The 27041-nt window shown below is 41.6% G+C and overlaps 1 protein-coding gene across 2 annotated transcripts in view; it reads right to left on the reverse strand.

The window, feature by feature from the left end:
* Positions 1 to 27041, reverse strand: part of LOC124789640 (WD repeat-containing protein 19) — a 316330-nt gene that overhangs the window by 266681 nt on the left and 22608 nt on the right. For both annotated transcript variants that reach the window (XM_047257070.1, XM_047257071.1), the window contains exon 2: positions 25947 to 26101. In XM_047257070.1, the coding sequence (XP_047113026.1) occupies positions 25947 to 26101 (155 nt within the window). The remainder of the gene's footprint in view (positions 1 to 25946; positions 26102 to 27041) is intronic.

Genomic DNA, 27041 nt, shown 5'->3' on the forward strand with positions numbered 1-27041 from the left:
GTCGTTTCTGAAAGTATTTGTATGGAGTGTAGCCATGTATGGAAGTGAAACAGGGACAATAAATAGTTTAGACAAGAAGAGAATAGTACCTTTCAAAACATGATGCTACAGAAGAATGCTGAAGATCGCCGTATTTACTCAAATCTAAGTCGCAATCGAATCTAAGCCGCACCTGAAAAATGAGACTCGAAATCAAGGAAAAAAAAAAAAATTCCCGAATCTAAGCCGCATCTGATATTTGAGACTCGAAATTCAAGGGAAGAGAAAAGTTTTAGGCCGCACCTTCAAATCGAAACAAAGTTGGTCCATTGTAATATGAGACACAATTTAGGTTGAATGAATGATGATACAGCTACAGTGGTTTGGTTCGAGTCGTAAGCTTAGCAGTTAAGCTTTACCAGGTAGCCATTGCTGTGCGTCAGGTGTTCCGTCCGTATTTATTTGAATTGATTGCTTATTTTTCTTTGATCTGATAAGTGCTGTTCTCTTTGTTATAGGTGTTTACGTCACTCTAAGCTGAAAATGCATTACTGTACTGTGTCTTGCATTGTCGCATTTTGATAATGTGTGTTTACGACCTGTCGCTACTTGCGGCATGGCTTGCTTTTGTACATGCTACCGCCGCTTACAATTAAAAAAACAAAAGAGAGGAATCGTCTCATTAGCGAAACAATAGCAAGAGACTGCTATTTGTTGTTACTTACACTGCTGCTTTCTTCGATAATAATCAAGAACCAAATAATAGACTGCGTATGATATAAGATGTTCTGAACGAGAGTTTAGGGAAAATTTTTCTCCGTTTGAAAATCTTTGCAGACGCCTCTTTAGTACATTACATTCTGCACAGAAATTAGTCATCTTAGATTTAAAAATGTGGTCACAATTGCCGTGCTTCATTTCTGATTGTACCACTATTAGGCATAAGAATAAAATGAATATAAACGTGACATGATATGTATATTCTTCCGCGTTTGCTGTTGTCTCACTCTATTTTCGTAGTTTATTAGGCAGACAGGATTTAAATGAGACAGCAGCAAACACGAAACAATACATGGCAAAATGTTTATATTCGTATTATTCTTATGGTGAAGAGAATACTGCATACATGAAAGTTCCTATTAGCAATCATCTCTTCTCACAGGTAGGAAAAAATTCAGAACGTAGAGTTGGCCATATTGGCCAACATCCCAAACAGTCTTGCCTGTCGGATTTTCGTAGTACATTGAAATGCTGCTGCATTCGAAGATGAACAATACGGAATTTGTAATTACTTCGTTGGATAATGTATGAAAATGTAGTGGTCGAAACTCAGGGCGGAGAAAAAAAGCTCATCTTACACCTTTTTTTAATTTATTTACTGACGCAGAGGTTTTGGCGCCAGTATTTATCATTGTGCCTGCAAAGCATGCCTGTGTAGCGCTACATATATTTGACGGCAGAACTTAGTTGTGGCGGCACCTACCAACATTTTTCAGAACTTCCGCTTACTTTGCACTCGATTCTAAGCCGCAGGTGGTTTTTTGGGGTTACAAAAACCGGAAAAAAGTGCGGCTTAGATTCGAGTAAATACAGGATGGGTAGATCATGTAACTAATGAGGAAGTACTGATTAGAATTGGGGAGAGGAGGAATTTATGGCACAACTTGACTGGAAGAAGGGATCCTTTGGTAGGACTTGTTTTGATTCATCAAGGGGTCACCAATTTAGTATTGGAGGGCAGACTGAAGGGTAAAAACCATAGAGGGAGACCAAGAGATGAATACACTAAGCAGATCCAGAAGGATGTAGGTTGTCGTAGGTACTTGGAAATGAAGAAGCTTGCGCAGGATAGAGTAGCATGGAGAGCTGCATCAAACCAGTCTCTGGACTGAAGACCACAACAACAACAATTATCATATGATTCATTCTGGTATTCTCAATATTATTTTCTACATCTACATCTACATCCATACTCCACAAGCCACCTAACGGTGTGTGGCGGAGGGTACTTTGAGTACCTCTATCGGTTCTCCCTTCTATTCCAGTCTCGTATCCTCATGGTCTCTTCGCGAGATATATGTAGGAGGGAGCAATATACTGCTTGACTCCTCGGTGAAGGTATGTTCTTAAAACTTCAACAAAAGACCGTACCGAGCTACTGAGCATCTCTCCTGCAGAGTCTTCCACTGGAGTTTATCTATCATCTCCGTAACGCTTTCGCGATTACTAAATGATCCTTCTATCAACCCTATCTGGTACGGATCCCACACTGGTGAGCAATATTCAAGCAGTGGGCAAACAAGTATACTGTAACCAACTTCCTTTGTTTTCGGATTACATTTCCTTGGGATTCTTCCAATGAATCTCAGTCTGGCATTGGCTTTACCGACAATCAACTTTATATGATCATTCCATTTTAAATCACTCCTAATGCCTACTCCCAGATAATTTATGGAATTAACTGCTTCAAGTTGCTGACCTGCTACATTGTAGTTAAATGATAAAGGATCTTTCTTTCTATGTATTCGCAGCACATTACACTTGTCTACATTGAGATTCAATTGCCATTTCCTGCACCTCCCACGGCACACCTGAAATCACTCTTACTTCAGAGGACTTCTCTCCATTGAGAATGACATGCTGTGTTCTGTTATTCTGAGTATAAATGTATATTTTTTTAATTATTTTATTGTCAATGATAACTAACTGAAGGGATGTAATATGTATTTATGATAAACGACTCAGAAGTCGATATTGTAAGGGAATGTGGTAAAAAAAAATGCTTGGAATTATAAACTATAAAAAGCATTCAATGTTAGTGATTTTCCCGAAGTCACCAACCAACAGTAGGATTCTTTTCCTATCATCATTATTGCCGATTGACACATTATTAAAAGAAACATTATTTCAAATACAAGAATTTGAAAGTACTAGCCAGTAAAATTTAATTTTTGCTATTTCATAAAAAGAGAAAGTAATAAGTGGCTGAAATAATCAATTCATTTAATACATTAACTGCAGTCTATAATTATTTGAGAAAGAAGTTCAGCGCATATTAAAAGTAACAACAACATACTAGCTAAGTAAGGTGATATACACTGACGAGCCAAAGACACTTGTACACCTGCCTAATATTGTGTAGGGCATCCGTGAGCACACAGAAATGCCGCAACATGACATGCCATGGACTCGACTAATGTCTGAAGTAGTGCTGGAGGGAACTGACACCAGGAATCCTGCAGGGCAGTCCATACATCTGTAAGAATATGAGGGAGTGGAGATCTCTTTTGAGCAGCATGTCACAAGGCATTCCAGATATGCTCAATAATGTTCATGTCTGGGGGAGGGGGGGGGGGGGGGGGGGGTTGGTGGTCAGCAGCAGTGTGTAAACTCAGAAAAGTGTTCCTGGAGGCAGTCTGTAGCAATTCTGAACATGTGGGGTGTCGCATTGTCCTGCTGGAATTGCCAAAGTCCATTGTAATGCATAATGGACATGAATGGATGAAGGTGATTAGGCAGGATGCTTACGTACGTGTCACCTGTCAGAGTCATATCTAGATGTATCATGGGTCCCACATCACTCCAACTGCACATGCCTCACACCATTACAGAGCATCCACCAGCTTGAATAGTTCTCCTGCTGACATGCTGGGTCCACGGATTCATGAGGTTTCCTCCATATCTGTACACGACCATATGCACGATACAATTTGAAATGAGACTTGTCTGACCAGGCAACATGTTTCCAGTCATCAACAGTCCAATGTCGGTGTTGACAGGCCCAAGCGACGGGTAAAGCTTTATATCGTGCTGTCTCCAAGGGTACACGAGTGGGCCTTCAGCTCCAAAAGCCCAAATCGATGATGTTTCACCGAATGGTTCACACACTGACACTTGTTGATGGCCCAGCACTGAAATCTGCAGCAATTTGTGGAATGGTTGCACTTCTGTCACATTGAACGATTCTCTTCAGTCGTCGTCGGTCCCGTTCTTGCAGGATCTTTTTCCGGCCACAGCGATGTTGGAGATTTGATGTTTTACTGGATTTCTGATATCACTGTAGACTCACAAAATGGTCGTACAGGAAACTCCCCACTCACTACCTTGTAGGTGCTGTGTCCCACTATTTGTGCGCTGACTATAACACCACGCTCAAACTCACGTAAATCTTGATAACCTATCATTGTAGCAGCAGTAACCAATCTAACAACTGTGGCAGGCAATTTTTGTCTTAAGCATTGCTGACCACAGTGCTGTATTCTGCCTGTTTTCTGTATTCGAATACTGTTGCCGCCTAATTTCACAGTAATTTCAAGTAACATCAGTTTCAAACAAACATACAAAAAATTCACAGCTTTTGCTCAAACCTGAGCTGGCGACCACATATTATCATTCAATAATTGATATTTCATACTAAAATGTAGACTTTCACGGCCGGAAATATCATGTCCATTATAATTATCCGGGCTGTTATGCCGTGGTCGGTTGATGAATTCTGTGTCGACTCCCAACGTTTCGTCTCCGACTGCGGGAGACATCTTTAAGGGGGTCCGTAGTTCGATGGAAGGTCCAACACACCCACTGGCTCGCTACTGACTGCCGCTAAATTCCGTGTCCGCGCACTCCCACGCCGTCGATCGCCGTTGCCATCACGCAGTAGTGGACGGGTGGTACACATCTTCTTTAACACCGGTATCCATATACCGCTTAATTTCACACCCTCCTCCTTTCGGTTGAAATTATTTGGGTGTTTAGCGAATTCAATTGCCTCCCTGCAGAGCCTTTCGTAATATCCGCTTGTGGCCGCTAGTACTTGCGTCTTCTCGAAACGAATATTGTGGTTCCCTGGCTGGAAAGCCTGCTCCGCAACAGCTGATCGTTCCGTTTCTCCTCTTCTACAATTTCCCTTATGCTCTTCCAAACGTTTAGAAACTGTTCTTTTAGTGGTACCCACATAAACATCACCACAGCTGCATGGGATCCTATACACTCCAGCTTTTTCCAGTGGTTTGCAAGCGTCCTTGACAGGCTTAAGGTATTCCTGTATCTTCCTGGTGGGCTTGTAAATTACGGTAATATTCCGCTTCGTCAAGATCCTCCCTATTCTCTCCGTTACATTTTTAACAAACGGCAGGAAAACCTTAAATTTTGTAGTAGTCTGTACGTCAGTATGATTTCTGCGTGGCTGCCTCAATGCACGTTTTACTTCGGCGGACGAATATCCGTTCTTCATTAGTGCATTGTGGAGATGTTCCATCTCAGTGTCGAGCAACTCAGGTTCACAAATATTTCTAGCTCTGTCCGCTAACGTCTTGATAACACCCCGCTTCTGTTGGTTCGAATCCCGGTGCAAATAACGGTCAGTGTGCGTGGGTTTGCGGTATACTGAGTGGCCCAAACTACCATTTTCGTTTCTAAAAACAAGCACATCGAGGAAGTGTAACTTGCCGTCTACCTCCTCCTCCTCCATTGTAAACTGAATTCTCGACTTCATACTGTTCAGATGTTCGTGGAACCGGCTTAGCTCCTCCCTACCACGTCTCCACAGCACAAACGTGTCATCCACGTATCGGAACCATACATTTGGTTTTTTGCTGGCAGTACCTAAGGCCTGTTCTTCGAATTTCTCCATAAAGAAGTTTGCAATTACTGGACTTAGGGGGCTTCCCATAGCCACGCCATCCGTTTGCTCATAAAACTGTTCATTCCACTTGAAGTATGTGGTCGTCAAACAACACTTAAACAATTCTGAAGTATCGGCAGGGAAAATTCGATCCAGCTGTTCCAATTGAATTGAATTGAATTGAATTTTATTTGATCCTGTAAGATTACATCGTGTACAGTAAATGTACGTGTAATATAGGACATGTCAAAGTATCAAAATTCTTTATCAATTATTTTTCTACACCTTTAGCTTACATTTTTACATCACTGATAATGAGTAACAATATATACAAATTTAATGGCATAAGTATTCTGCAACACTGTAAAACTCTTTTTCAATGAGATAGTCTTTAAGTTTCTTTGTAAATTCATTGTGAAGTACACTATCTTGCAGGGTTTTGGGCAGACTTCTTAGTAGTCTGATACCAGAGTACTGGGGTCCTTTTTCTAGCATTGCCAGTCGGTGGGGTATGCTCCGTACTTCATTCTTCTTTCTTGTATTGTGGGTGTGTACACTAGCATTTGTAATCCAGTCCTCACTACCTTTTGTGATGTACATTATTGTTTTGTATATATATAATGATGAAAAAGTTAAGATACCTAAATTCTTGAAACAGTTTCTGCATGTTTCAGAGGTCTTTCTTCTTAAAATGGTCCTAATTGCTTTTTTTTGTAATGTGAACACTCGTTTTGTCTCTTGTTTGTTTGAGTTTCCCCACACCGTCACTCCATACTGTAAGTATGGTTCGAAAAGTCCATGATACACTGTACACAGAAGGTTCTTGTCTGAATACTGTGATAGCTGCATCATTAAGAATATGACAGAGCTCAGTTTCTTACAGACATTATTAATATGTTTTTTCCATTTCAGTTCATTATCCACAAGAATACCTAAGAATCTAGCAGATTCTACTTCTTCCAGCCTTGTTCCGTCAACCTCTAAATCCATGTCTACAGCCTTTTCCTTGTTTTTAAACACTGCATACATCATTAAGTGGAACCATGGTAAACAGCGATACCACATCTAAGCTGACCAATATGTCCTCCGGCTGGACCACTATGCCATTCAATCTGCTGATGAAATGTGTCGAATTCTTTATATAAGAGTCTGGCGATTGACGGCGACGGACAGCGGCCAATTGCACTGACGTTTTCAAAACACGTGATGTCACGTCGCGGCGTGGGAGTGCACGGACACGGAATTTAGCGGCAGTCAGTAGCGAGCCAGTGGGTGTGTTGGACCTTCCACTGAGCTACGGACCCCCTTGAAGATGTCTCCCGCAGTCGGAGACGAAACGTTGGGAATCGACACAGAATTCATCAACCGACCACAGCATAACAGCCTGGATAATTATAATGGACATGATATTTCCGGCCGTGAAAGTCTACATTTTAGTATCAGACGCCTCTACGGGGAGGAGATGTCAAGAGAAGTGCGACGCCTGGAAGGACTCCAGAATAAGAGAGTGCAGCTTTTGTGTTCCCTCACATTCCTGTCTCGTTGCAGAGCCATCGGCGTTATACCGAAGTTTCTGAAGATAAAGCGACTGCTCTATTCGGGAAAGGCACAACGCATTTTCAAACGGACTGAGGAGGCCTTACTACGAGAGCGCATTCAGCAGACCCGACGGGACTTGGCAAGCACAAACTGTAAGTTAATGTCTCTCCATATTACAATCAGTAATAAACTGTGCAGCAGTGACTGGGATAAAATTGATAAACTACTGGTTGATACCATGGGGAAGCATATGTTGACAACGTCTAGTAGACAGAAGAAGTAGTTTGATAATTTGCTACCTAATCAGACTGTTCGGAATTTAGACGTTTCCCGGACCATTATCAATTTGTCCAAACGTTCGTTATCTGACGATGAGACATCTGTGCTTGCCAAGGGAGGAAATTTTGCTGTTGGTCCGCGTTTTGTGCCCACGGAAGAAATTATAGCCAGCGTAGAAGCAGGAATTCGCAGTGTGGATTCTGTAACAACTGAAGAAATCCATATAGAAACAGTAAGAATATTAGCCAAGAAGAGCTTTAAAACTCCTGAATGACGATGATAGTATTTTGATGCTCCCAGCTGACAAAGGAAGCGCAATGGTGGTTATGGATGTGGCCGACTATCGGAGTAAAATTACTGATCTACTGGATCCGCAAGCATATAGGAAGCTGAATAAGGACCCCACTAACAACGTTCTCAGAACTGTGTCGCGGTTAATAAAAAAGTCCTCCATTGAAGAGAGTGTACAGAAAGGTCTCTACAATTCAGTTGCGCTACCACCGAGGCTTTATGGATTGCCCAAATTCATAAAGAAAATGTGCCGTTAAGACCGATACTAAGTGCCACTGGTTCTCCCACTTACTCGTTAGCCAAGTTTTTGACTACGCTGCTAAAACCACATGTGGGCCGTTCGGACTCTTATATAAAGAATTCGACACATTTCATCAGCAGATTGAATGGCATAGTGGTCCAGCCGGAGGACATATTAGTCAGCTTAGATGTGGTATCGCTGTTTACCATGGTTCCACTTAATGATGTATTGGAACAGCTGGAGCGAATTTTCCCTGCCGATATTTCAGAACTGTTTAAGTGTTGTTTGACGACCACATACTTCAAGTGGAATGAACAGTTTTATGAGTAAACGGATGGCGTGGCTATGGGAAGCCCCCTAAGTCCCGTAATTGCAAACTTCTTTATGGAGAAATTCGAAGAACAGGCCTTAGGTACTGCCAGCAAAAAACCAAATGTATGGTTCCGATACGTGGATGACACGTTTGTGCTGTGGAGACGTGGTAGGGAGGAACTAAGCCGGTTCCACGAACATCTGAACAGTATGAACTCGAGAATTCAGTTTACAATGGAGGAGGAGGAGGTAGACGGCAAGTTACATTTCCTCGATGTGCTTGTTTTTAGAAACGAAAATGGTAGTTTGGGCCACTCAGTATACCGCAAACCCACGCACACTGACCGTTATTTGCACCGGGATTCGAACCAACAGAAGCGAGGTGTTATCAAGACGTTAGCGGACAGAGCTGGAAATATTTGTGAACCTGAGTTGCTCGACGCTGAGATGGAACATCTCCACAATCCACTAATGAAGAACGGATATTCGTCCGCCGAAGTAAAACGTGCATTGAGGCAGCCACACAGAAATCATACTGACATACAGACTACTGCAAAATTTAAGGTTTTCCTGCCGTTTGTTAAAAATATAACGGAAAGAATAGGGAGGATCTTGACGAAGCGGAATATTACCGTAATTTACAAGCCCACCAGGAAGATACAGGAATACCTTAAGCCTGCCAAGGACGCTCGCAAACCACTGGAAAAAGCTGGAGTGTATAGGATCCCATGCAGCTGTGGTGATGTTTATGTGGGTACCACTAAAAGAACTGTTTCTAAACGTTTGGAAGAGCATAAGGGAAATTGTAGAAGAGGAGAAACGGAACGATCAGCTGTTGCGGAGCATGCTTTCCAGCCAGGGAACCACAATATTCGTTTTGAGGAGACGCAAGTACTAGCGGCCACAAGCGGATATTACGAAAGGCTCTACAGGGAGGCAATCGAAATCGCTATAAACACCCAAATAATTTCAACCGAAAGGAGGAGGGTGTGAAATTAAACGGTATATGGATGCCGGTGTTAAAGAAGATGTGTACCACCCGTCCACTACTGCGTGATGGCAACGGCGATCGACGGCGACGGATAGCGGCCAATTGCACTGACGTTTTCAAAACACGTGACGTCACGCCGCGGCGTGGGAGCGCGCAGACACGGAATTTAGTGGCAGTCAGTAGCGAGCCAGTGGGTGTGTTGGACCTTCCATTGAGCTACGGACCCGCTTGAAGATGTCTCCCGCAGTCGGAGACGAAACGTTGGGAATCGACACAGAATTCATCAACCGACCACGGCATAACAGCCCGGATAATTATAATGGACACAATTGATATTTCAGTCAGTTTCAGTTACGTCATGAATTATAAGCTTGACAAACTACACATAAACAATTAATTTGATTACACAGCTGATCTTTAACACACCGGAGGGTGCTGGATGTGTTACAAGTGGTGACCAACAGTCAACAGGACATCATATATAAGTGTTCCGAGCGTCACAAAGCAAAATTTAATTTCCATTCCACTGTAGTTAGCGAGCATTATTTTACAAAATAGCTAGAAAGAAACGATTACAACAGTACATAGCGTAATTACTGACTGTGGGTATCTGCAAGCGTTTGAATTTCAGCATTGGACCCCATCTTGTACCTGTGCTGTGACACACTAACCTTTGCCGAGTTATTCAGCCCTCTGAATTCTTGAGTCTGACTGCAACAAAGGAGGTGTTCCTACAATTTATATTAGTTCTAAGATAGCTATATTACATCTGTACTATTCGCTCCCATATTTATGTTTACACCACTTTCAGTGTCCTACCTTCCTCATATTAGATACTCAATCCCAATTACAAATGACAAATGTCTTTATAGTTTATAAAGTACTAGTCACTGCCTGGTTCTGCACACTATGCACAAAATTCTGTGACACAAACAATAGTATAGCTGATATATGTTAATGCACTTTACTCCACTGATTATTCTGGTTCACATCACTCACGCTTTGGCCCACTTTTCACAGTCCACTCATAGCTTCGTTTAAAATTTTGTATGCTATCCCACTGAGTCTCTAAGCAAAGTTACTCCACAAAACACTTACAGTCCACGACACCTATCCGTTTGGCAGCAGCGTTAAACCCTCCTATAAGGTAAGGAGTGTGGGGATCTCGGAGGCCTTCTACAACATTACGAAACAATTTTTTAACCGATTACTTGTTATCATTATGTTTTAGAGTCAGCTACTTGAAGTACAAGCACAGCAATTCATCACAAAGAACTTAAATGTTAACTATTTACAAGGAGTAGGTAATGCATGGTAGAGTCACTACAGTCATGCTAAAAGAACCAAAGATCTGTCACTTAAAGCTTAAACAGCAGCTCTCACCATGAGAGACCGTTCCACTGAATTGTGCCCTGACCCCTGCAATCCTGCTTTCCTAGCAACAACCTGTAGCCCTCAGTGTCACTCAACAGTAGTAGATAATCCTCCTTTTTCATAACTCCCACCATCTTCACTATAAATTCTCAGTACTTCATAATAAACCTCAATGTCTCAACTCACAATCCAGAGTACTGTGCTGAATGAGTTGCTAGATATTACTGACTTATTTAACCACAGGGGCTTTCCTACCTGCAACCTGTCTTTCCTAGTATACCTATGATCCTCTATGAAACTTCCCAGTACCCAGCACCTCCGCCCCCCCTCCCCTTACACTGATTCTGACAGCTATCCTAGGCAGATTTTCTGCTATCATTTGCACTATTTATCCATAAACCTGGAGCAGTTTAATTGATAAAGTCAGAGCTAATGACTTGCAGCACTATCCCACAGTTTACAACTATATTACTAGAAAATAGAAGCTGCAGTAGGAGTGCAGCGCAAAATCAAAAGAGCAGAGGAAAGCTCCTTACATGATGCAAGCACTTTGTAGATGTAGATGTCAAATTGCATATTTACTAACACAGACCCTTGGAGAAATCCCGAACTTATAACTTGCATGACAACATTTAATTCGTCTACACTCATCTTCCACTTACACAACCTACTTACACCTGCCTATACCTCCCCAACATATTCTTGCTGCTGCTTCATTGCATTGCCGATGACCATAATACCTTTGCCAATCTCACTGCTTTCACAAAAATGTAGTGGTGCAGCAAGTAGGTACTCACACACGGCCCATTCCGGGTACCAAAATGCAGTGGGTTGGTGGCGGCCCCCGTAGGGTGCCAAAACGTAATGGGTCAGAGGTGAAATGACTGATACAGGGGATTGAAGAACCGTGTTTCTAGTGGTTAGTATGGTGATGGCTCTCCCACCTGGGCACTGTGGGTTCAATGGGTCAGCAAGGGCTACAGAAGTCCATCAGAGTTGAAGATGGCTGCAGCAGGGCAGAGGATATGCATTTAAATTCTTTATTGCGCCAACAAGCTACAGTAATTATATGTGTACATCTCAGTCCAGAGGCACAGCCCGGCAACAGCCCATGGTGTCCATGTTCCATGTTCATGTCCAGGCTTCGTCCTCATGGTCCACAGTGGTGAGAAGTAATGTTATAAGCTCGGTGGTAGGTGCTGCCCCAGACGGGATGGCTGTGTCCTGCCCAGCTGAGATGTGTGTCAGGCACCCCATGGTTCACTGACTATGAAGGCAACAGCTCAGCCCTCGCCTCATCCAGTGACAACCTTCAGCACACCTCACAGAGGCAGTCAGTACACAATAGACGCCAATTCAAAGCTCAGCTATACTGATGTTCCGATCTGACCAAACGACTTTCTTATACAAGATAAGGCAAGCCTCTCGCAATTGGAGTCATGCACACGGACCACCAATTGCCGTCAAAATGACCTGAAAAGCTTGTCACTGTCCCAGCGATGGATGCAGCTGCTGACATGGCATAAGTACTGACTGTAGGTATTGGCACACATTTAGATTTCAGCATTGGACCCTGACTTTAAGCTGTTCCTCTACATCAACAGAGAGCTGCTAGATCTGGTATTTTGTTAAAAAATGAAAGAAGATTAGGGTTTAACATCCCGTCAGCATCAAGGTCAGTAGAGATGCAGCACAGTATCATAATGATTCCAAGGATTGGGGAAGAAAACTGGATGTGCCCTTTCAAAGGAGCCATCATGGCATTCACCTGGAGGGATTTAGAGAAATCACGGAAAACCTCAATCTGGATGGTCAGGCATAAATTGGAACCATTGTCCTAATGAATGCGAGTCCAGTGTGCTAACCACCCAGTGGTCTGGTATCTTGTGTAAATTCTACAGTAGTCACTGAACATGCTGCACTACTATGGGTTCTAAATTTAAAAGACCCGAATAGTACATTGCGACGATGAGCCCTAAAACTTAGCAAGGACAATTACAAAGTCCATCATACGCCCAGCAATCTCCACCAAACTGCCAATGTACTAAAAAGGAACAGCAACAGTACAACAGTGACAATAGTGTCTGCAGCTGTATTCTACATGCATATTGTGTACAGGAGACTAAGCCAAAAATTCCTCTGCAAACACTGCCTGAACCATCCAGACTGTTTTAAATAGTAGCTTCGGACATCACAGGACCATTTCTGGAAACACAGAAAATAAATACTTATTACTGATCACTTCTCACATTCCTAGTCTTTGTCCCAATTGCCGACATAACAGCAGAAACTGTGGCAAAAGCAAAACCTTTTGGAAGTTCTGACATGATACTTAATGATCAAGGGACAAATTTCCTGTCTTCATTATTCATTCAAGTTTTTAAACTTCTCAGAATGAAGAAATTGAGTATAACACCTTTTCATCCCAAAGTGAATGGAAGGGTGGAGTGTGTATACAGAACCATAACTAAGATGCTTTCTTATTACATCAATAAAACCCACAATGACTGGGATTGGTATTTGTCACATGTTATATCTGCCTACAACAGTTGATTCTGCGAGTGGACTGAATGTACTCCATACAAGGTTGTGTATGGGCAACAGCATGAGCTCATCATTCGAATTAGGAAAATTATCAGCAGGTATTGACTCAGAAGTTAGCAATGTGACATAAAAACACAAGCCAATGTGGAGCAATAAAGGTGCAATTTTACCACCTGATCAATGGAGTGACAGGATTATATTCGGATCATATCAGATTTTGCGACTCGCATCACCTGTGAATGCTGAGTTATTATCTGACACCCCCATCAGCTGTGATTCTTGTCAGTTCTCCTTGCAACATAGACATGGTAACACAAAATGGATTAAACAGTGTAAAAAGTTTCTGCTTCTGGCACTTTGCATTCCAAGCATGCAATATGCAGCCTACAATAGGAGGACTGAACCCCGTTTCTTCAAACTGTGTTTTGCTAAAACTATTGTGCTCTTTCATCAATGAATTTGAGATTATCCTCCAGAAACCCATACCTTGTGAGTCTCGACTAGCATCCTGGAGAGTTCCAATGGGTCATAACATTCCTTCGTTTTAGTTTTCATGCAACAATTTACTCTGTCACCAGCTATCTTTCTTATCTATCATTAACTTTGCTAACTTGTTTCATTTCACAAATTTTCTGATTTCCCTTACCTACATTATTCTATTGACTGCAGGCGCTTCACCTTGGAAACCTGCTGCAGACATAGGTACGAACTGGCACAACACTTCCACTAGGGCCCCTCTCAAATTTTCAAGGTCTGAGGGGTAGACTGGAACATTAACACAATTACAATGATTTTCACATACCAAAAGCTTAGAGGGACCCTGCTTGTATTGCCTCCACTGCCAGTTTCTCAAATAGGAACCAGATTCCCTTTTGGCCAATGTGAACATGTCACCTTTTTCAGTGTCCTGCCTCCCCCTTTTCTCCTGTGGATATGCTTATCTTCTATTAGTCTCCTAACCTGTCTTTTCCCCTGTGGTTCACTAGACAGAAGATAGGGACAGGAGGAATCTCTTTAAACCATTCATCACATCACTAATTCGACAATGAGCTATTTGGCTACAGTAAGGAAATCGTAGATATGACCACCATGCCAAATCTGCCATTTTGCCAATCAGTTCGGTACACAAGTGTGGCAAACGGTCTTGTTTTCGAAAAAGAACCCCAACATTATTCAGAAAGCATTTCGAAAGCGATGCTGAATGTTCCTAGCAAACCGAAACACTGTTGTCAGTTCTCCTCATGCCAACCAATGAGAGCAGTCTGCCTCCAATCTGCACATGCGCACTGCAGCGTCACGAACTCCAAGTGGCTAGCAGCCAACACAGGCGTGCCATTCTTCACAGTACCGAAAAGTGTGGTTAGAGTATTATACGTAATACTGATCAAATTTCACTAACCATCGGCTTCCATGAATGCATGATAACAATAGAATATTGACTGTGTTCTGGAAACGGTCATAAATCTCGTGTTATGTCATTTTATTCTCATTCATGTTGACATCTTGTTTTGGATTTTACGTTTCAGAATATGAGTTAGGAATGGAGTATAGTACCACATTGTACAAATACATCTATAGAAACCCCGAAAAATTCGTCATTTTTTCCTTCATTCCTTAGTTGCTTCAAAATTCATGGAGGTACGTTCCGCCTACAAAACCAACAAAAGGCTGTTTGTTTATTGCCATGTGTTTTGCCCCATTTATACTTGATCATGCTTCACAAATAAAAGAAGCGAAATACCTATGGTAATAAACTGCCTTCAATTAGCTGCACAGACGGAACACATCTCTATGAGCCCGAAAAATTGTTTCAGAGAGTGTCAAAGAATAAGACGATGCACAGAATGTGGTTGTAGCTCGATCCAAATGATGAAGTAGCCTATGTCCCTATATGATACATCAACGATTTGGTTCATAAAAACAAAATTTAAAAAAAAATCACCTTTTTGAGAGTGTGTGGCGAGTGCAGCTATAGAAGTTCATTGTAGTTTATAACATGCATCTGATGAATCAAAATGTTTCATATATGGTGGTACAGTGTGAAAATATTGTGGCGGGAACCTTTCATCTCTGTCTACTGTTGTTAAGGATTTGATCGCAGATAAATAGGCCTACTTGTGACAAACTAGAGTACAAAAACGACTGCTGCTTGTTTCATTCGCAGTAATTTAAGCTGTGCTCTCAGATTCCTGTCTGATCACACTACCGGAAATTGCTATGTATTCCGAAAAAAATGGTGAATTATTTGTGACAAGAAGTATTATAAATGTCACTGTCAGTTATTTCACACAGTAATTACATCTATTTCTCAAACATATGGAAGTCACGAAATCAGAGCACTCTTACGTGTAAATTACAACGAATATTTCAGAAAAATGCTTAACTTTGCAACACATTCTGAAACTTCATTAATCGTCAAACATGAAGATGGAAAAAATATATATTTTTTCGCACAGGGTAGTATACAAACCTACGCCCTTTGCCACACCAGTTCGTTGCCTTACCAACTTCCCTACTACAACTTCCATGCTGTTAGCACTTTATTATATGTAATGCCATTCGAGAAAGACGCAGGCTGACTTCGTTTCCGAATGATGCAGGCGTAAGCCATAAATGCACGACATTTTGGAAGGTTTCCTATATCAGACTTCACAAAATTTCTTTGCATTGTTACTTAAAAGTTTTACATGTGTTTCAGGGATTAATAAGTAAACCATTTGCGGAAAAGAGTATGCGAAGTCAATTAGTAATTTCAGCTAACACTCATGTAATATACGTAAGCAGAGTCTACGACTTGATATTTAATTATCTTTAAACTCTTAATTGCATAAAAATTACAAGTATTTTGAGAGAATATTGACTGAAAACTATTCTTTTTTTATGTTGTAATCATTCACAGTAACAACTTACCCTAACCACATTTTTAACAAGGAAAATGGTCTATTATAAACTCACTTTCCAACCGGACACATCCTATGGTGATTCTTTAGTAACACAATCACTAAATCCAAAGCTAAAACCGCTCAATATGTATAAAATAACAAATTATACATGTAAACAAACCACAGCTAACCGAACAACAGGGCCACAATGAAATCCAAAACCTCAAGGTACAGTAGTTGAAAAATCGTCAGGAGGACCATTCGGTAACAAGTCTCAGAAGCTTACCGAATAGGAAATTCAGATAAAGAATCAAAAATGACACCATCACCGAGACTAACCTACGTTGGTATGAACAATATAGAATAGGCCCCAGGAGATCTAGTAACTGATTAGCACACCTCCAAAGGGATTGAAAGTTGCCTCGGCAAATAACCACTCCATAGGACCTGTGCAGGAACCAGATAAACATGTTCTGGCGATTTCACCTTTGGACCAAACAGTCGTACACAGATACCAAGGCCATATGCTTGCCGAGAATCCTAAGCTATGGCCATACCACGGACAGAAACTGCTGGTCTTCCACTTACATCCATGCCTGGTGCAGTTCACTGCAAGCTACTCCAAACAGTCGGGAGGAACAGACAACCCTACCCCAAGTGCTATATACTGCAACCTTGACTACAATCTTACACTTATCCTGATCCTCCAGAACACAAGGAGCGTCTCAGATGTCCTGGAGATGCGCATAAGTATCCCTGCTGTGTCACCTCTCAGACAGCTTGGGGACAAACCTCCTACTCACAGTATGGCACTGACACTATGAGGCGAAAACTCATTTTTTGTAAAGCACATTCTGTTTCCCCTTATACCATACATTTTTCTGTGGTTTGTTAAGTGCAAATTTATAAAGTTTTTCTATAGTGAGTAAGTAGCAGCACTGCCGCTGAATCTGAGTTGTTGTGGCAGTGTCTTCTGTAGGGTGCAAAATTCATTCATGTAACTCAGTCCCTGGAGCAAGGTAGTAATGTGTACCATTGTTGCCTGTCTCACATCTCTGCCAAGACAGCAACTCCCCTCCCCTCTCCCCTTCACTCTTTTGCTGTATCCCTCCAGCTCAATATTTCATCACCTGCCTTTGACTTTTAGTTAGTATTATATACTACAGTTACATGCAAATTAAATATTCATACAAAAGAATGGTAAATTCTGTTTTTCCTCCTATATTGTATTCTGAATGGATCCATCCACTCTTTATTTCATTTTCAAAGGTTTACATATTTTTAACAAACGCCATCCTGCCATTCAGCAAATAACGAGCCCTTGTCTTTGCTTCTCTCGCAGTAATCCTTGCTGATGCCGAGAGTAGTATCACTGATTGATCAGATACAGCCTAGTCATTTTCTACCATTATGGTATTTCCATCTTCACTTTATGGCCACACACCATTATGAGGTGCCTTCTTGCAACCTAACATTCTGGGTGTACTGCCATTCCAGATACAGCCATCCTCTGCACTCATACTATTTGAATAATTAGCTATCTCCTGTATGTTCTCCGTTATGTACTGGTTACAGCACATATCAATCTGAAATTTTTTCAGGACGAAGAAAGTCAACTTCAATACACAGTCTGGCAAGTGTTTAACTATGCACCCAATTACAAAGCTCTAGTCAGACAGAAATTCTCTGACCCCTACAGGATATCGCACAAGTAATTAATAACATCAGAACAATTACGCAGTATTACCAATGCCGTCCCCAGTAGTAGGATAAAGAGATCTTAGTTTCATGCTTGCAGGGTCACATTACAAAAGCTGTTCAGACTGCCGGACCACCATGATAACGAATGTTGGAATACTGCCATCCACCAAGCTACATGGCTCACTGAAAACACCCAGTGTCCTTCTCCAGCAGAATGTGTGTTTAACACATCCAGAAGTCAATTACTCACCAATACTCAGCAAATCAGACTCTGGAAAAGATCATTAACCACAACTTCTCACTGGTGCTGAGAAAACTTGCAAATATTACAACCACACAAACATTGGCAAAGGCTTTACAAATTACATTTTCTAGCACACATATGGCTAAACTGCATGTGAATGAACCTTCACCATCATTCAGTTAGGACTACAATAGAAACTCAGTCCCAATCCAATGTCTGCTGAGGTATTTTTAAACTTGTCAGCCAACTTTACTAGACAGGCTACAGCCCCACTGCAATTGCACAGTCCCATAAGAGAACAATTTTTACTGCATTACTACACTGCTTCTAAGATTCTGATATCCTAAAATGATGATAACTTTAATGTGAGAGTGCATCTACCCATGTACTGCTTCAACTGTGAACTTGAAAGTTATATGCTGTATGCTGTTCCCATTTCACGGATCATTTTACATAAACATGTATTGTGGCAAATCCACAGTCTCCTGACTTTTAGTAAAGATCATCAAGTGCACACCGCAGTTTTGCAAAATGACTTGCAGTGCTTTACTCAAGCCAAAAACTATATTTTGTTCTGGCATGAATTTCCAGACTGGAACCAGTTACAGTGAGGCTGCCCTTTTGTTAGCAAAAATTCTTTAAACACACTATTCAGATGTAGAAATGACTGTGCAAGACCCCATTTTTATCTCAGTTTGTAGCATCTGACTGTTATGTTGTCCCTGACTCACTGCCTATGACCACTGTTTGCTAAGATGATGCACTTATCACTCACTCTTATCAAATCACACTAACTACTCAACAGTGCAAGGAGTGCCATAATTACATTCACTATCAGATTACCTGTGAGGGCATGAAGATCAGCCCAGATTGTACCATGTATCATACTGTTAACTTCAAACAATGGAAATGGCATTCTGGCACGAGATGCTGGAGATGGCGGTCGGGTGTGCATGAGGGGTGCTTGCTTGTGTGTGTGTGTGTGTGTGTGTGTGTGTGTGTGTGTGTGTGTGTGTGTGTGTGTTTGCTAGCCTCTGGAACAGGACTTGATCCTTTGGAGCCTCACCTGTAACTGGTCAGTGAAATGCTGGAATACAGCAGGGGCTGATAAGATTCTGAAACATAACTTATTGTAATGGTAGAGACTATATTTCATATTGAGCAACAGCTTAATCCAGTGATACTGCATCCACGGGAATTTGAAGATATACCTCTGTGGTGTCCGCCCCTCGTGGTCTCGCGGTAGCGTTCTCGCTTCCCGAGCACGGGGTCCCGGGTTCGATTCCCGGCGGGGTCAGGGATTTTTCCTGCCTTGAGATGACTGGGTGTTGTTGTGTCGTCTTCATAATCATCATTCATCCCCATTACGGTCGGAGGAAGGCAACGGCAAACCACCTCCATTAGGACCTTGCCTAGTAAGGCGGTGAGTGTCTCCCGCATCGTTCCCCTACGCTCTGTAAAGAAGCATGGGACTTCATTTCCATTTTTTACCTCTGTGGTGCCAGTTTCACTGTGGCCTACTTTTGCAGAGAGTTCAACAGGGGTTGATAAGAAAGTATGTTTCCACTTCAACTTGTGCACTTATCACTTATCATTGCTTTAAAATCACTGCAAAGCCTCAAAAGGGCTGTTAGGTTTGTGTACTGCTGCTGATGATGGAGTGTCCTGCTGATGATGGGAAATAGGTGTTAATGCATATTCATGAGTGAGGGCACCACGGGAGCTGTGAAGAAGTGTAGGGTAGCTGTCACCTTAAGAGTGATGTGAGCTCCAAAATCAGTTGCTTTCCTTAACCCATGTAAGAAGATTTGAGTATATTATCACAGACTGTCTTTAGGGTGGCATATGGTCCTTTGGATTGTGTGGCATGTACTTTTTAATGAACTGTAAATCCAAAAGTGTGGAAAGAGTCCACCCAAAAATATTGTCTGCTTTGGTGTCATTGTTCACTTCGGGCTCAGTTGCCACAGGAAAATTTGCTGATCGAGTGACTTGGTTGTAAGTGAGTAAAACTGAAAGTCTTCCTAGCAAGGGCACGTAAACTTAAGTAAGTGAGATGGTTTAACAAGGACACAGAAGCACCAGTAAAGTAACTGCATTGTGAGATAGTGAATGAAATCTTCTGCGCTGGCTATTAAAACGTTTATTAAAAAGTCGCAACCCATTTCGCATCAGTGGAGATGCAACTTCAGGTGATCTGTGCAAGAAGCTGAAATGTTGAAGAATGACAATGGTTTTAAAAATAGACATGTCTTACCATAAAGCACAACATATCAATGAGAACTAAGTACTCATTGATTACAGTAAAGTAATTGATTTACAGTAAAGTAAATGGGCCAAGTCCCATAATTCATTGTCAAGATTAAACCAATCGTGCACAAAAAGTGGTTGCTTATGATCAAAATGACTGGGATCATGCCACACCTCAAGTGATAGGAAGATGGATGAAACTATTTCAATTTCTGACTCATATGTAATTATGGGAACTAACTAAAAACACCACATTAGCATGTCTTAACATCAACAGAGAAGTGCAATAGAACCTTGAATGTCTTACCATGCCATAGACATCATAGAAGTGTGCATGCCTCCAGCGTAAACAGTACTGATGGAAGTGGTAAGGTAAAGGTAAATACAAAGGTTAAACGTAGGAGCAGCATGGCTATGACGCAGCCATAGCTGTTAGTGACCTACATGTGGTTATGAAATACATCAAACATGCATTAATGTTGCATGATTGATTAAAGGGCCAATGACCTAGCAACAGTGGTAACAACAGTTCCTGTTAGATCACCGAAGTTAAGCACTGCCAGGCTGAGCTAGCACTTGGATGGGTGACCACGAGTCTGCCGAGCACTGTTGGCATTCCGGGAGCACTCTGCCCTTCTGAGGCAAACTGAGGAGCTACTTGACTGAGTGGTGGCTCTGGTCTTGTAAACTGACATATGGCCGGGAGAGCAGTGTGCTGGTCCCACGTCCCTCCATATCTGCATCCAGTGATGCCTGTGGGCTGAGGATGACACAGCGGCGGGTCGGTACCATTGGGCCTTCATGGTCTGTTCACGAGAAGTTTAGTTTTCTTTAGATTGATGAAAGGGATAATAGTTGCCTTGCATTGATGAAAGCTTGCTCTCTAAAAGCTATGCACTTGAATTCATCGTATGATTTAATTGGAATAATGATATGTAGTTGAAATGTAAAACTTCTCAACTCTACAACTATAAAATAGGAAGGTAAACAAAAAATAATACCTTCTCATGTAACAAATATAAAATTTAACAGATGCTTCAATCACCTGAAATCATCTTAAATACTAAGGACTGCAACCATGGCACTGACACAAATTCTATTCATGATAACTACCAGAAGGATGAGCTTCAGGAAGTATATCCCATGTAGACACACAGAAGTGTTTCCAGTATGAGGGTAGTTTGAAAAGCTGTCAAAAAAGAATAGAAAGTAACAACTTACTTCCATCAAACTTTTCTGTTTTTCAATGTATTCTGCCTGTTCACTAATGCACTCTGCTCAGTGATGTTCCAGAGCCTTGATCCTATCTTGAAAATTAGATTCATCCAGACCCGCAAAAGGCACATCAACTTCAGCTATTAGTTCTCCATTTTAAGAGAATCTCCATCTACTGAGGAAAATTTTGAGGTGGAGATAAGATAGGAGTCTGATATAGCCAAGTCAGGTGAGTAAGCCGCATATGGCAATTATTCATATATTAGTTCATGCATTTTTGCCATGGAAAAGACACTTGTGTTTTGACATGCTTTGTTTTATTGAGAGATGAATTTCTTCCATGCCAAACCTGGCTTCTTTTCTTGTATCTTTTGCTGTAATTGGCCCAGGAGATTAGTATAGCATTGTTCCACAATTTTTTGACCAATGGGAAGATAATCTACTGGCAGAATCCCTTTCGCATCCAAGAAAATTGACGCCAAAACCTTTCCGTCAGACCATATTTCCTGCGCTTTCTTTGGTGGTGGTGAATCAACATGGTACCACTGCTTTGGCTGCTGTTTTGTGTCTGGGATATAGCAGTGGGCTCAAGTTTCATTTGTGGCCACAAGCTGTCACAAAAAATTCTTAGTTGCTCTAAAAATGGGTCAAACATTGTCTGGACATTTACATTCTGATGCATTTCTGATTCTCCATTAAGAGTCACAACACCCATCTTGCAGATAATTTTCCCTTATCCAATTATACTATTAGAATGTGGTATCCCCATTCAGATGACATCTCTGACAATCTTCCACTTTTGCTGGGTTGGTGGCACATGTTAGCCAATCACTATATGGATCATCATCTAACTTGCCCCAGTCAAATTTAAACTTGTTTGTCCACTTGGTAACAGCTGAATAAAAAGAAGCAGAATGTGTTCTGAAAACTGACATGAATTTCCTTTGCTTTCATAGCTTTCTTTACAAAATACTTAATCACTGCTCAAATCTTGATTTCTTCCATTTTCTCAAATTACTACATGGGACCAATGACAGAAAGAGATCTATACCACAGACACCGCCCAGAACACTGACACATCATGTGTTCCCCTCCAAAAAAAGATGAGCTGTTATTATGCAGGAATCTCATTGTACTAATGCTGACATGTGGTGGTGATTCTGTGAACTTTTCAAAATTCCCTTGTACCCTCATTTGTCCAAAAATCCCACAGTCACTCATAGCAGGACTATGAAGAGACACAGAGCAGAGGTGTGGTATTTTTTATTGATGGAAGTAACAATGTAGAAAAAGATAGATTGCTACTTACCAGAAAGTAGACACATGAAGTCGCAGACAGGCACAATTAAAGGATACTCACATTTAGCTCTGGGCCACAGCCTTCATCAGTAAAGATAGATACACACACAACATTCATGCAAGCGCACACATGCACAGATCAAGTCCTGTTCCAAAGGCTGGCAACACAAGGAATCAAATGCAAACCCTGCAAGTGCTCTTTCACGCAATCATCCTCGACACATATGGCATTCAAATGCTTTGACCAATGGACTTCAACCAGTGGAAGAAAATGTCATGGCCATTGACGACATGCTGCCACTCGTGAATGTGAAAGACTTAATAAGTGTTTCTGGGTAGGATCAACTCATAACGCCACTTCATTGCAAACCTAGCTAAAATCTTTTACCTCCTGAACAATTCCTTATGCCAAGGCATACATTTTGAATGGTCACCTCATTTTCAACAAGCTTTCCAGACTTTGAAAGACTGCCTTAAGCAGACACCATGCTTGGCAACATGTAACTCTAGTCCATCACTGGTAGTAGCAACCAATTTGTCTCCTCATGGTACAAGCACAAACCTCTGGCACATATACCCAGGTGGCACAGAGTGCCTTACAGCATATACTTCTAAAACTTTATCCACCTCCCAGCATCTCTACTCTCAAATGGAACAGGAAGCCCTTGCTATCATTTAAACAGTCCAGAAATGTAAATTATTCCTTTATAGACAGAAAATTCACCTTGTCACAGACCAATAATTGTTGCTCACTACCTTTGGCCTGAGGCATCGCTTACGGGACTGGAACACCCAGCACATGCCACCGTACTTGTTTTATCATCACTGTTTGGTTCATTATCAGGCAGCAATGTTACACACTAACACGGACGTACTGTCCCAGTTCCCAAGGGATGTCATCCAGCATTTGACCAACACAAACTGTTGGGATTCAAACTTGATTCAGATCTGCATACAACCATTTCAACTTTCCCCTTAACATCACAGGACACTGTGATAGCCCCTCTACAAGGACCCAAAGTTATGCCACATCACTCACTTTATTAATCCGGGTGGCCACACACACCTCCCAGCAGAATTTTTACCCCTACTGACCAAGGTAAAATCAATTTCACCCAAACGAAAGTATTTGGGGTTATGGCTCTCAGATGAGGACCACTAATGCATCTTGTATCTACCCTCTCTTCATCCACAAGCACTGCTCCCGGAGTAAACTACCCACTGGGGCATGCCCCAGATTAAAAATTCGCTGCAACAATATTTGTTCTGGCCCAGTACTGAATCTGACGTCGCCTTGTCCACCAATGTTCCGCCTATCAGATCTACTAAGTTGCACTTCCTTGTTCTGCTATCTGGCCCCTAAGCTATGAATCCATGGGAGCACATCCACCTAGATTTTGCAGGCCCATTTTTTGGCTCTTCTTAGTTCATTGTGACTGATTCCTTTTCTCATTTCCCTTTTGTGTTTTGCAAGTTCCAGGTCCCTTCTGGCAGTACTACAGCGGACCTTGAATGAGACTTTGCTCTTGTAGGCATGCTCTGCACATCCCAGGTCCATTCTGACAGCACTATAGTGGACTTAGAAAACATCTAGGCATCCCGTGCACTTAGGTTTCAGACAACAGGATGGCATTCATCTTCCATAATGTTGAACAGTTTGTGCTAATAAATGATTCAACATCTTTATACTGCTCCATTTCACCTGCTGGTTTCCAACAGTTGTGCAGAACACTTTGCACTTTCAAGACACAGCTTCATAAGAAAACGGTGACCAACACTGTACCTAATTCCCTCTTTAGCTTTCTGGCAAACTACAGGGTCACCCCGATTCAAAGCCACAGCCTAGCAAGATGGCTTCATGCCTGCCCTAGCACCCTCTTGGATATGCCGCACCTGCTGCCTGCACATGTTGTTGCCGAGGCCTCTTCCTTCCCCCAGCAACTATGCTGCACCACACACCACCCGCTTCTTCATCTCAACCCCCCCCCCCCCCCCACCCCCCACCCCTCCCACTGTGGTCACCGCTGAGATGGGATGAGTGGTACCACAACCTGACATCACTATGAAAACCGAGTAACTTTCACAACATACTGTCTACTGCTTTCATGGAACTCAGCAGACGGCATTTTGGCAGCAGGAATACAATTTGATGAGGCCAATCCTACCAGAATCCTGCATGTAAGCCAACCAATGACTGGTCTGAGCCAGTTTTAACTGTACCCCAGTGTTCGCACAATGGAAGTGCACCGCGACTGGTCAATCTACTGACTTGGTTTCCACTATGATTTACAGGTGCTCACTTAAGGCCCTTGTCAGTTTTTGTGACCAGAGCCGCTACTTCGCAATCAAGTAGCTCCTCAGTTTGCCTCACAAGGGCTGAGTGCGCCCCACTTGCCAACAGCACTGGACAGACCGGATGGTCACCCATCCAACAGTGCTTAATTTTGGTGATCTGAGGGGAACTGGTGTTACCACTGCGGCAAGACCGTTGGCTCCTTAATGTATCAATCTGTCAAATAAACTGGGGTACATTTCCATTAGTTCTGAGTGTAGTTTGCCTTTACAAAGGTATTCAGAGACCTTGAAACAAAACTGTACAAGCGTACATTGTATTTCATACATAAATTTCTTTCTTCCACTTATAGCCCACGCTAGCTTCCCTAACAAATTTTTGTTAATATTAAGCCACTTCTTTACTCACAAATATATCAGGACAACTTGTTTTTATATGCAGCTCACATTTTAAGAAATAGATAGTGTAAGAATGAGAACAACTTAGAATAATACAGAAGCACTGTTCAGTAAACCATTTAAAATCCACTACGTCCTTTAACATTCATTAGTATCAGGGAGAGGGAGGTGAACACCCTAGAGTACATTACCTCCAAACAAGCTGTTGCTAATGATAATAAACACTTCTCCTCTCAGATTTTGAATAAATTTGTTTAGGAATGACGTACTTTAATATCACCAAACCACTTAAAATAACTGGCACATCAGATCTACATATTTATTTCAAGGGATAACTTTTTTTTGCAGAAACAATTTATCTAGATCTGAAATTCATGAAGGCCACTGGGATGAAAAAGAGTGGGGTATGCAAAAAGAATCACTAGTCAAAATTCCTATTTAATAACAATTTACAGAGAATAGCCACTTTATGGAAGTAAGCTGGTTTTTACCCTTGTAATCTTATTTTTTCTATTCTCTTCCCATGTCTGTTGTATATTTCAACTGTCTGATCAGCACCAGTAGTGGCCAGGTAAACGCCATTTCCTCGTTGCCAGCTGATGAAAACTTCACTAGTTCCATGCGGGTGATCCAGTTTAAAAACAAGCTGTAACAATACAAGAGAGAAGTGCTGGAAGATGAAACTATTATTAAATAAAATATAAAACAGGTAAGATCTGATTTAAACAACTGTAACAATATAAAAAAGCGAATGTGAAAAGATGAAACTGCTTATTAAAGACAACATAAAACATGGAGACAACTGAGTTATTTAATATAAAGACAATAACAACACACTTCATGCTAAAGAGAAAGCAACATTTAACATAGTCATAATTAGAGCCAGGGTTTTTATGTAATTACATATTCTTCTCTTTTATTCCTATACATTTGAAAAGTGTAAATGTTCACTAAATATGTTGCTAACATTGATATATTCCATTTTATTGTTACACATTTCACACTAATTACCTGTTTCTACAAAACACATTCATTGGCTTCACCAACTCCCAAGCTAGGTGACATAATCCAAGCTAACCTAGGCCTCGGGCTACACTGGAGATCAGCCCATCATCACAAGCTAACAGGGAACATGCCCTTGTGTAAATAAACAACCTTGATGAAACTTGGCAGGTACGCAAAGAGGTCAAAATAATGCAATACTTATTTTTTTCATTTTAGCCTAATTTCACTTTTAAGGGATATAACACACCCTGAAAGGTAGCTTGGCGTATTAATTTTAGAAGGAAAAATCAAACAATGGAAAATCCAGGACGGAATGTAACAATATTAGAGAAGGAAAGTTGCTACTCACCATATAGCGGAGATGCTGAGTTGCGATAGGCACAACAAAAAGATTTACACAATTATAGCTTTCGGCCATTAAGGCCTTCAACAGCAATAGACACATACACACACGCACACGCACACACTCACTCAAATGCAACTTGCACACACGTCTGCAGTCTCAAACAACTGAAACCACACTGTGATTAGTAGCACCAGTGCCTGATGGGAGTGGCGACTGGGGGTGGGGGGGGGGGGGG

This window comes from Schistocerca piceifrons, chromosome 3, assembly GCF_021461385.2.
Source record: "Schistocerca piceifrons isolate TAMUIC-IGC-003096 chromosome 3, iqSchPice1.1, whole genome shotgun sequence".
In the NCBI taxonomy this organism is placed as follows: Eukaryota; Metazoa; Arthropoda; class Insecta; order Orthoptera; family Acrididae; genus Schistocerca; species Schistocerca piceifrons.